Below are 12,243 nucleotides of genomic sequence, written 5' to 3' on the forward strand. Positions count from 1 at the left end.
AAAACTTGCATTTAATTTCAGGACAAAGTAAAGTACGCCTCTATTCTTATTTATGCCTCTTTGAAAATGGTTAGCAATTTTTTTCCTATAGGAAACATCAATTAGCCAGTTACCCCAAACTATACAAACACAATAAACGAGGCAAGGCAAAATACTTTATCCCTCTTCAAAATAAATCCGGCACACGACGGAAGAGGGATTTCAATGGAACTCCTCTGAATAATACTTTACATATTTATCACTAGACCATATATGCAGTGACCTTAAATTTCTCGCGGGAAACAAAACTACACCTATAGCTCCTAACTGCAAAACTAAATAGATAACTTCTCACTTTGTGATTTCGTCCACCTTGGAATTAAAAACAAAGCTTGGGAAGGTGGTTGTTATGTCCCTGCATTGATTTCACAATTACGTGATCTGAGCTAAACCGAAAGTTGTTTCGAATAATTTACCGTATAAACAGTGTTACACATAGACATAGGCTTACCTCAGGTAGGGTAGGGTCATGACTTTTAGTAGCGATGGATTCTTGGCAACCAAGTTTTCCCACTCGGACTTGTCTATTTTCCCATCTTGATTTGTATCAGCATCCAAGAAAGTCTGGCCACAAGAACAGAATATCAGGTTTAAACTTTTACTTTTGTGATGTCTTCTACAGGAAGCTAAATAAGTCTGCAGCAATTTGGCCTTGTATTTCTTATCATGACATCAGTAACCTAGACTTCTCAGAATATTAGTTTAGAAGTCTTTGACTGCTAATATCTGTATTTTATACTCTTTTGGTCCTTAGTATAAGATCTACTTAACTAATTTGATTAGATTAAGAAAGTTAGGTAAGTTAGTTAATTATAAAAACTATGACATGTTTTTTTTAAAACACTATAATCATCTTCCTTAATATCCTCCCTCTCTTTTCTGCTTGATTATGGTTGAGAGAGTATCTATATAGGTAATTTACAAAAAATTAATAAATATGATAAATAGTCTTATATTTAGGACCAAAACCAATTCAACAATTAGGTCCTATATTAAAGACTGGAAGAGTATTATCTAGGATTTGAACAAAGACAGCTCACCTTATCAAGTATTTTTTCTAATGCATCATCGGCCAACTTCATTTCAGATTCTGAAAGAAGAGCAATTAACATTTGCTTGACCTGGCGCAAATCATCAAATTAAAATGAAGATGTTTCGTGAGATTAGTAGGCACATGTATAGAAAAATAGTTACACTCGAATGAACTGGTGACTGTCAATATCAATCTAGAGACTAAGAATGTCATTGCATACAAAAAATATATTTTGATCTTACCTCTTGGCGCTCAATAAAACCAGTATTCTGCATATCATAAAGCCTAAATGAAACTGCAAGAAAATCCCAAACATTGCCTATCAGTACATCCAAATCACAACATTTGATTGAGGATGATCCACAAATCTATATTTAAGGACTTGATCTTCAACTTACAGTCTATCTTGTCTTCTTGTGATGCTTTAGGGTGGAAGACACTGAGTGATCTAACAAAATCGCCAAAATCAATGGCTCCCTTATTCTTAACATCAAACATATCAAAGATCTGCATTCAGAACGAGTATGATATCAATATAGATCCAACTAATAAAAGGCAAATACATGGAGATACAAGAAGCTGCGTGACACTTTATCAAAACAGAATAAGGATCAGCAATTAGCCAGATATATGTAAATGAAGAAATTCATGAGCACCTAATTATAGATTTCACTTCGGAATGAGAAAAGAGGCTATATTTTCCATTCACAAGTGCAAATGAATAATAACCTGCATATCTTAATTCAACACCTAATGGAGCCAGTCAGCCAAATGCTAGTTGGTTCATAATTATTTTACAGGCTTGAGGTAGGATTAAGATATTGTTGGGGTCTACTTCAGAGGCACATCACGAAATCGCATATTTCTCCATTAACTAGTAGAACTATATATCAATGATTCAAAGAGTGCATTTGAATCTGTCCATAGGCATATACATGCCAGCAGGCAACCATAACTATTGCAGCAATGTTTCTAAGCATGCTAAAGGATGTTATCATACTCGACCAGCAAAGAGATTGTCCTTTCTTTTATTGTTGAAAATCGCCAAGAGAAACTCTTCCTGCAGTGGAAGAAGAATGATAATTACAACATGAAAAGACAGCTCAAAACAGAAAGGGAAACATTTTATAGATCGTTCATGGCAATTAGCATCACAAGTACATGATAACCAATCTCATCTTATGACTCAGAAACTATAGTACACTATAGATTAACCAAAGGATTCAAAGAAGTTAACTGCCAGCAAGTTATGACCAAAATTCTTCTAACAAAATTTGCATGCAAAGGGAATTACCACATCCTCATGATGCTACATACAACACAAACCAGAGAAAACAAAAAGGGATAAAAACAGCCAGAACTAGTAACACAAACTTAATGGACAATCGCGGGAAAAATGCATGTTATCCAGTACCTTGCTGATTAGTCCATCATCAACAACCGAACTGCTGATGCTCTTGAAAAGCTCAAACAGTGCTTCAACCTCACTAACACTGACTGAAAAACCATAAATTGGCACACGAGTTCAAGCAACATAGTTAACATGTATTTTTCACACCACCCGCACATACAGACAGACATTTTATCACATATACACTTCACATCGATGTGGAAAAAGTAAACTTTTTCAATAAAAACAAATGACTTTCAGGCATTACTGTAACATCCTTTAGCTGATGGACAGTTTTATGTGCAAGTGCATGGAAAGAAAGCCTTTAGACAGTGTCACTGTAATCCTTATTCTTCTTGCCAAAAACTCCGTAGTGAGTTTTTAAGTCGAATATTGGAGAGCCCTTCAAAAGTGGGACTTATAATCTTAACAGCTATACTCATCTAATAGACTAGTTATTTGGGGTAAGTTCTCCCTTTAAATTTATGCTCAGAACATCAGTACTTTCATTGAGTGAGGCCAAGATGCAGAGGAGGCAACATGCAAGTTAAACTAAAATAACATGTGATAGGTCATGCCATATCCCACGCTGGGAAGCCTTTCCTCGAGGTGGGGGCTTATAAATGTAACGAGTTTTCATATCTCATGAACTACCCTTTTGGGATAACTCTCTCCTTTAGAACTATACTTGTAACATGAGAAAACTTTAAGGATTGTTAGACCTAATTACTATGATTTCTAAGATTCATTCAGCTAGAAAAAGGGTATATTCACAGCATGCAGCAAAGAAGCCTATTAACTTCAGCCGTTGTAACTCAATAAAACAGTATTAGCAAATCCAATTATAGCATTCAATGATTCAACCAAAAAGCTTTATCGACTTACAGGCTGTCTCTGATGCCAGAACTAAAGGGTCCTCCCCCACAGGTGACCTTCTCTTACGTCCTGCCTTAGAGTAGAAACAGCCCATTTTTGGATGAAGGGCAGGCAGCACAGACTAGCGGGCTTTACCAAAAGAAATAATCAAAAGCAGCTTAGTTTTGTAATGCGAAATTCAAATTCAAACACAAGAACGTGAAATAAATAGTAAATAAATCAGGCTCATGACGGCAAAGAGTCTTACCAAATCGCGATACAAAAAAAGACTTTTAAAACGTCAAACGTAGAAAAGGAAGAAAAGGGAAAACAATGCACGTAAAACTCCACAATTGAATGCAAGAATAAAAATTAATGATTGAGAAAGGATTAGCGAATGTATGAAAGATTAAAGAAGGAGCCTAACATCGGAACAACAAGGAGTAAGAGAAGAAGGGAAAAAATAAAGGTTAAAACCAGTTCTGCATTAAACCGAAATAATAAATATATTAATTAATGCAGATAAAAACTTGGCTTTCAAGTCAGATTTTTTTCCCGTTACCTCAAAAGACCGGCATCACGAAAATTCCCAGATCCTCAAATATTCAAGTTTCAACAGATAAATTTAAAACCTATGAAATCATTCTCTTCTCCTTTCCAGGGCAACCAAAGCAACAAGAACAGCTCAAGAACAAGAAAAAACTAATTAACAAATCGATTGTATAGAAAAAAGACCCGGATAAGTAATCCGCAAAACCAAAAAATACATTTTAATTTTTTTTTCCATCTCCTTCCCTCCTAGGAATTCATTCAGAATGAACCTCAACATGACATATAATTAAATCAAATGCAAGAACGTTTCACGAAAAAGAATTGGAAATATCACACAACGAAAGGCAGCACAATGCGTCCATGCCGTGAGGGGAAGAAGAAACTCACCGGATTTCAGCTGACAATTCCCGATTCGGTTATCCTGACAAAGAAGCCATTGGGCATGGAAATGGAAAGAGATGCGGCAAGAGTAACGCAGAGTTCTTGACAAAGGAGGAATCCTGGTCTTTAGAACTCTGGAGAGATTTCCCCGTTGCTCTTGCCCGAAGGCGCCAGAAGCAGAAACGAAGACGCGAATGAAGCAGCTTGATGCCGCGAAGACGGGATATATGGGCACGTCCGTGAGAATCACGTGCCTTCCAAATTCAACCGACAGAAACTCAGAAAGATGAATATTTGCAGCAGCCTTGGGCTATTGAATGAATTGAATCACCGGATTGTCGTTATCATCATTCAGAATTGAAATTTTCTCTGAAGGGAAATACACATACATATAGATACCCACACACACACATGTATATACACAAACTGAAATTCTCTTTTGCAATTATAATTTAATGGCTTGCGCTTTTCCTCCATTTTCTTAATATCGGCACCTTCATCATGGGCAAAAAATTAAGAAATACTTTAGTTGACCCATTATCCATAACCAGTAATTAATCGACAGGTCACCTAACATTAACATCTTTCCATCTTGGCATATAGCATTATATGTTTTTAATCATATAATAATACAATTTTTGCCCTGATTGCTAACAGTGATATCGTCATTCTGCCAAGCCTTATCCATCTAATAAATCGCAGCAGAATTTGACAAATGCTTATATGGCAATCATATATATAAACTTAATGAGTAGAATTTGTTCTATGTCTAGATAATATTCGTTTCACATACAACCGTGTATATTTAATTTTCTAGACATAAGGATATCAAAATTAACACAACAAACAAAGCTCTACATGAAAATACAATTTGTGTTATGAATTTACGTACAGAATTATGCATAAGCAGATATTGTTGTAAAGCTTGGGTTAACTCAGTATACTGGCTTGTTTGGTGCTTGGTGCTGTTCAAGATAAAACTCTTTTTATGTATTTATTTTGTATTTTGGAGATTATAATTGAAAAAAAAAGAGCTGTTTTTAAAGTATCTTATCTCTATTTTAAGCAAGTACTACCCTCAATCCTTTATATAAGACCTTATTTGATTTTTATTTTAGTCTTAAATATAAGACCCCACTTCATTTTTCTCTCATATTTATGTATTTTTCTCAAAAAAATCCTTCTGATAATAATAGTTCTAACCAATACATTTGATTAGCAAAGATATTTTAGGAAAGACAACATTTATTCATCACAAATAATTAACTTAACTTATTTCTTTAGTCCTCTTAAATTAGTCAACTAACTCTTATAATTAGGATTGGTATTACTGTATTGACTCACATGCAAGTTGGGGTGGATTTGGCGATGACTCCCAGAATAGCTGTCATCGTGTTACAATTGCTGCATGCCACGCAAGTCACTTATTCCGCCATATAAAGCACCCCCTGCCATGTTTGAACACGGATCGCCACCATAACTGAGCATAAAAGGGCCAACGACCGGTGGGACCACGCAAATACAGTTATACGACTGCGACTTTGATCAATCATTAAACGTCTCGTGAATGTTTAATAAAGATATTAAAAATATATTTATAATTTTTTTCTAAGTGGGTCCAACACTGTGAAATATTTTTTAATGCACTTAAAAATATATTTTGATAAATCTGACACCGAGGCAAAGAAAATACTTTAGGGTGCTAAACGCACCCAAAACATATTTTGAGGTACTGAATATAACATAAAATACTTTAAAGTGCTGGACGCATATAAAAAAATACCTTGATCTTTTATTTAATTAAACATATTTATGCTTAATGTTATAGATTATGGAGTCCAAGGTGGGAAAAAGAATTATAAATATAGATGAAATTATTTTAAATTAATATAATATATACTTTAATAATTACTTATTAATATAAGCAATCTATTATGAGTACATGACTTAAGTTACTTCCGTGTTACGGGTTCAGCTAAACTCATAATTTTGGTCGGCAAAAAAATCTCATAATTTTGACAATTTATTCTATCTTTTGTCCTTAATATAAGAGTTAGTTGATTAATTTGAGTAATTAAAAAATCAGTTAAATTAGTTACTTGTAATAAATATGTGTTGTCTTTTTTAAAATACTCTTGCTAATAATCTTATTAGTTAGAACTATCATGTGATGAGACTTTTAACATGTACAATTTTCACAAGAATTATTTTACAAAAATAGATAAATATGAAAAAATATATATTGGGGTCTTATATCTATTATCAAATTAAAAATTAAAATAATTTTTATATTAATGATAGAAGGTAGCATTTTATATCACGAAAATTTGAATGAAGTAATGGGATGGAAACAAGTGGCATTATGGAGAGACATATTTAAAACACAAATACTCCTCCGGTCCTAATTATAAGACCCAATTAACTTATTTGAGGAGATTAAGAAAGTAAGTTAAGTTGGTTATTTATAATAAATAAGTGTTGTCATTCCTAAAATATCCTTGCTAATTAAATATATTAGCTAAAACTATCATTATTAGAAGGATTATCTTGGAAAAAAATACATAAATATAAAAGACAAAATGGATTGGGGTCTTATAATTAGGACCAAATAAAAAGTCAAATGGAGTCTTATAATAAGGACCGGAGGAGTAATTAAAATATCGGGGGGTCGGGTCATAAAAGTCAACCCATGTGCTCAATGTCATGTGAGGGCGGAGGTATTGCAACTAAATGAAAGCCAGGCACCTGCCATGCGCCCATGCCCTTGAAATGGGAAAGAGCAAGCAACGGCCATAAGACAGCCTCAAAGAAAAATGGCACAAAATTACGTGGTATTAGTTAATTAATTTATAAATTACTTTTAATATATTTTATTTAAAAATAATCTTAAATCTTATTAATTATTTTTTTTGCATTGAATTAATTATGCCTTAATTTGCAACTTACTTTTATTTAATATATACATTTTTTTTAAAAATAGTAAAATACACTATAATAAATTATAATAAATAAAAAATAAGAATATATTCATGTTAAAAATTTAATCATACGACTTATAAATATGACTAATAAAATTTTTTATATAAATAGGATAAGAGGAGTTTCAATTAAATAAGCTATTTAGTAGTAAAAAAATAAGCGATGATTTTTCAAAATACTTTTCTCAGCATAACTTATACATTGCCTAAAGATTTTATTATATAATAAATGGTTTCAAATAATCATATAAATAAATAAATCAAATTCTCAATTAATTTTTATATTTTAAATAAGAGAGCGTAATTTTTTTAGGAGTGTAAAAAAATGTTTAAACGGTCAATAAAGAATTTTGGCATTTTACTCATATTTGAGGAAAAAAATTCAATCTGAAAGTTCGAGATATTACTAACATTTTGGATAGACTTAAATGTCATTGTCATGGTTTTTTAATTGGGTTTCAAAGTGTGCTTTTCCTAGATCCCAAGTAAGTGAGTGAGGGGAGGCTGTCCCCGGGGAAGGTTTCACCGAAGTCACGTGCTTTAACGCCTGGCCTTGGCTTTTCACTCTGACTTTTGCCTGAGTAGTGAATACCACCCCCCCCCCCGGGTTATTCTTTTTTCTCTTGCACAAGTTTTCTTCAGAAATAATTCTATTTAATACATTATCGTATATTAAATATAAACATATGTAAATTATTTAGCAAAAATTGGTTTATTCTAATAGATCTAATTTTTTATTGATGGCATACTATTTGTTCTAATTGATTTGTCGCAGTTCACATCTTGTGGATGCAGACATCATAATTTTTTTGCATTTTACCAATTGTTTGGGATTAAAAAAAAAGCAATGATTTAATTATATTATATATTACATAATCTTTTTAAAATACTTATATCTGTTATACCAATTATAAATAACACAAATTTGTTTAAAGAAATTGTTTTTTAATCTCTCTAAATTAGCCAGTTGAGTCTAGATAGATGGCTAGTGTTACCTTCAGTCATTAATATAAAAGCCAGTTTGACTTTTAACTTGATATTAAATATAAAATCATAGTCTACTTTGTCTCTTTTTTTAATCTTTTTTTTCAAAATAGTGCTATCATAGTAGTTGCATATATTAGGAGTTTAATCAAATTGTAGTTTTAACTAATATACATGATTGATAAGTGTATTATAGAAAAAATAACACCTATTTATCACAAAAAATAATTAACTTAACAAACTTTCTTAATATAATCATAAATATAATATTCTAATCCACTTTATCTCTTATATTTATCTATTTTTTTTTAAAGTAATATTCTTATATAATTACACATGTTAAGAATTCTATTAAATAGTAGTTCTAACTAATACATTTGATTAGTAAATATATCCTAAGAAATATAATACATATTTAATATAAACAATTAATTTAACAAATTTTTATACTTTAATCAAATTAATCCATTAGTTTTTATGTTAAAGATTAGAGTTGGGATTGATTTTTTGGGAATATTAAACGGTAAGAGTTGGATTTAGCATAACTTGTCCGCGTCATAATTAAATGCATAGACACGCGTGTGGCATTAAACAAGCCTAGGTTGAATCGAGGCAAAACGACCATATGCGTTCAGCTTGAATCTTCAAAATGGGACCAAGAAGGCAAGAAGGAAGAACAAAGTTAATACAATGCCACGCTCGCGTGCCCCATGCATATCCGGTGGCGTGGCCTCCCCCCCCCCCCCCCCAAAAAAAGTGAAGGGGGCTGGATTAAGAGAGTGGGAGTTTTGATATAAATAAATTTAAATTGTTAAAATTTGATACCATTTATGAGACTTTATTTATAATCTACAAACGAAATTTTATAAATAGGGCCGAGATAATGTTATTTACTAAAAAAGGTGAGGTGAGATTATGAGGAAAAAAAAAAGAGAACATCGCTAACATCACGCGTGATAGGTTATATTTAGGGGGTATTTGGAGTAACCCAAAAGTATTTTTGAAAAGCATTTTTTCATAAATTGAGATAAATTTCTCTATATATTTATTTTATATATAGTAAAAGTATTTTTAAAACTATACTTTTGTTCCAATCTAAACGTCCCTTTAGTTTGGTTTCTTGGATTTTCCCCGGTTGATGGATACAGGTGGTTCAATCTGACTCGTTACGTGGGGACTAAGTAATCCTAGACTTTAGGCATGGGATGGCCATTCCAATTTGTTGATCCCTTAGTCGAAGCCACCGACCTTCTAATAACTGCCCATCTTGACGCAATGAATTATGGCCTCTTATCTTTGACTGGGCTCTCTTTAGGTCATCAGCGCCAAACAAGCAATCAAAGCTGACAAAACGGCATGCTTGGTATGGTATATGGTAGGATGAGAAAGCAAAATGATATGGAGTTTGTTTGTATCTGTGCTCGAAGCATACTTATAAATACTTTCATACACGGTGAGATAAAAAGTTTCTCATATATTTATTTTGAATTTAGTAAATTATAATTAAAAAGCTACTTATAAGCCCGTATAATTATGATGATTTTGTGTTAATTAAATGTAACCTTGAAGATGTAAATTAAACCGATTGAATAATTATTATTCCTAGTGTCGGCAAGAAGAATTTTGTCCTATCAAATTAATTTAAGGCTCTAAATATTAGGTTATATTTGTATACTTTTATTTATAAGTAACTTTAATATATTTTGCTGAAAATAAAAATATTGACTTTTATTATCCTTATATTAAAATTTAATAATTTTTAACTTTACTCTTGTTTAATACACATATTTTTTTATAAAAATATGACATATAAATGCTACTATTTTTTTTCCTTCTCCAATTTATAAACATAAAATTGGAGGAGCATATTGACTGGAAGGAGAATATTCCATAGGACGAAGCATCCAAGCCAATCATTGACCTCATCACGCGAGATTAAATGAATCGGATACTTTGGGTAATCCCCACGTTCCGCCCCTCAAGTCCTGTCCCCCATTTAGTCAAAACAAAAGAAAATGTTGTCCGTTCACTTGTGAATTCCGATTCCGCCCCACACGTCACATGGCTTCTGCTCTTCGTTCTTTGGGCAAATTTATCTTTTTATAATAAATTTGTCCGGTTATGATTTTTTTTTTTAGTTTTCATGGTTTTAGTTTTGTTTCAAATCCGGCTTAGTCCCTCTAAGCCCGTAAATATTTATGATTTTTATTATACTAAAATTTCAAAATTTATGATTTTATAAATAGCTTTTTTAGCTACAGACAAGTATCTTCTTATTACTTACATTATCTGATACTAAATATATATATTTATCCTAACAGCAATTTAAATATCGATTCACCAAGTTATTAAGGGCTAGCTTCTTACGTAAATTTAACCTCATTAGCTGCTTTAGAAAGAGTTATCATAAGAAGACAAGTGATGCCCACTGAACATGTCACAGACAAATGAACAATAGCTCATCAAAGCCTATTGCGAACGGTCTTCTTTGGAGGGGTTGGGTTGGGCCGCGCCTGACATGGCTCATCTAAACACCTTCTTACTGTTTCTTCGGCAATCGGCATTAGCCGAACTATACTAATTTATCCATAATAGTTTTAACCACCTCAACATACTAACAGGATAAATGAAAAAAAATATTTTCAACCATTAAATTTAGGCTAAAATATATATATTTAGACCATTAATTTTATATAAGATTTTAGTTTGCTCTATTAACTTAAAAAAGAAGAAGATATTTTTAGTTCTTTAAATCTAAAATATTAGTCTGCAATTATTTTTGTAATAATCATGATTGTTTCGAAAAATGAATTTAAAATATTAGTATTTGAAAATATTTTTTGATCAATCAAGATTTCTACATCATCATTTTTTATTAACTATGTTAGGATTAAAAGACTAAAGATATATTTTTTAAAGTTAAAAGAATTAAATTAAAATTTTATATAAAATTATATAACTAAAAATATACTTTAGTCTTAGATTTATATAGTAGGAAAAAAGGACTCAAATACTTTATTATTTTTCAAAAAATTAGTTCCTAGATAAGGGTGTTTACGGGCTGAGGTCAGGTTGCAAATCCCCATAACTAATTGGTGGTACGTCGCGTGAAATCCCTTCTCGGGTGAATTTTCAACTGTTGGGCCAGAGAAGTTTGGGTTGACTTGGTATCCAAGAGGACTAGGCGATGCTAGTTTTTTTGACGGAAATTTAGCCCAATAAAAAAATTGTAACAATTTAAGACAAACTTTAAAAACAGGTTTAAATTTGTCCAATATATTCCTCATTAACATTAAGTTTCTCTTCGAAGCCAATTTAACTTGCCCCTTTATATTAAATATATATTACTCCTCCGTTTTCAACATAAAATCTTTTTAACTAATTTGATTATATTAAAAAATTTAGATAAATTAGTTAATTATAAAAAAATGATATGTTTTTTTAAAAATATTATAATCATCTTTCTTAATATCCTTCCTTCTTCACTTACTTGATTATAGTTGAGGGAGTATCTATAGGGATAATTTAGGAAAAATTGATAAATATGAGAAATAGGTTTTATATTTAGGATCAAAATTAAATTAATAATTAGGTCCTATATTAAGGACCGGAGGAGTACTTCTGTATTTAATATAAGAATTTATTTGGTTTTTATTTTGATCCTAAATATAAAATCTTAATTGGTAGTTCTGGCTAATACGTTTAATTAGCAAGGATACTTTAGAAAAAATGATACTTATTTATTATAAATAACTAATTCGATTAGTTTTTTTAGTCTACTCAAATTAGTTAACTAGCTTTTATATTAAGAGCCGGAGGTGGTATAATATTATGACAATAAATAAGTTTAATTTTCAATTAAAATTCAAATATTCAAATTATAAAACTAATAATTATAAAATCATTTTCTTGCACGTATAATAATATGAAACCAATCAGCGATCACAAAAAGTAAGGAAAAAAGAGTATGCTTGTTATTATAAATTAAAATTACTATAAAATAAGTCAATTTAATCCCAAGTAAGCACTTG

The 12,243-nt window shown here is 31.3% G+C and overlaps 1 protein-coding gene across 1 annotated transcript; it reads right to left on the reverse strand.

The window, feature by feature from the left end:
• Window positions 1–311: 311 nt before the first annotated feature.
• On the reverse strand, window positions 312–4,662 carry LOC114721065 (calcineurin B-like protein 1). Its single transcript, XM_028906871.1, has 9 exons — window positions 4,257–4,662; window positions 3,348–3,467; window positions 2,487–2,569; window positions 2,073–2,132; window positions 1,471–1,579; window positions 1,315–1,367; window positions 1,080–1,160; window positions 491–603; window positions 312–394 (listed from the first exon to the last, which is right to left on the reverse strand). The coding sequence occupies exons 2-9, from the start codon at window positions 3,430–3,432 to the stop codon at window positions 331–333; spliced, it is 648 nt and encodes a 215-aa protein (XP_028762704.1). The 5' UTR covers window positions 3,433–3,467; window positions 4,257–4,662; the 3' UTR covers window positions 312–330.
• Between the last annotated feature and the right edge of the window lie 7,581 nt (window positions 4,663–12,243).

The sequence above is a fragment of the Neltuma alba genome, unplaced genomic scaffold (assembly GCF_004799145.2).
Source record: "Neltuma alba isolate B1F8T4 unplaced genomic scaffold, ASM479914v2 tig00012009_pilon, whole genome shotgun sequence".
Classification (NCBI taxonomy): Eukaryota; Viridiplantae; Streptophyta; class Magnoliopsida; order Fabales; family Fabaceae; genus Neltuma; species Neltuma alba.

Coding starts and splice junctions, on each gene's coding strand:
- LOC114721065 (XM_028906871.1), bottom strand. CDS start 3,432: ATGGGCTGTTTCTACTCTAAGGCAGGACGTAAGAGAAGGTCACCTGTG. Junction 1,580..2,072: donor ACAATCTCTTTGCTGGTCGA/GTATGATAACAT, acceptor TTCTGAATGCAG/ATCTTTGATATGTTTGATGT. Junction 1,368..1,470: donor ACAAGAAGACAAGATAGACT/GTAAGTTGAAGA, acceptor ATTTTCTTGCAG/TTTCATTTAGGCTTTATGAT.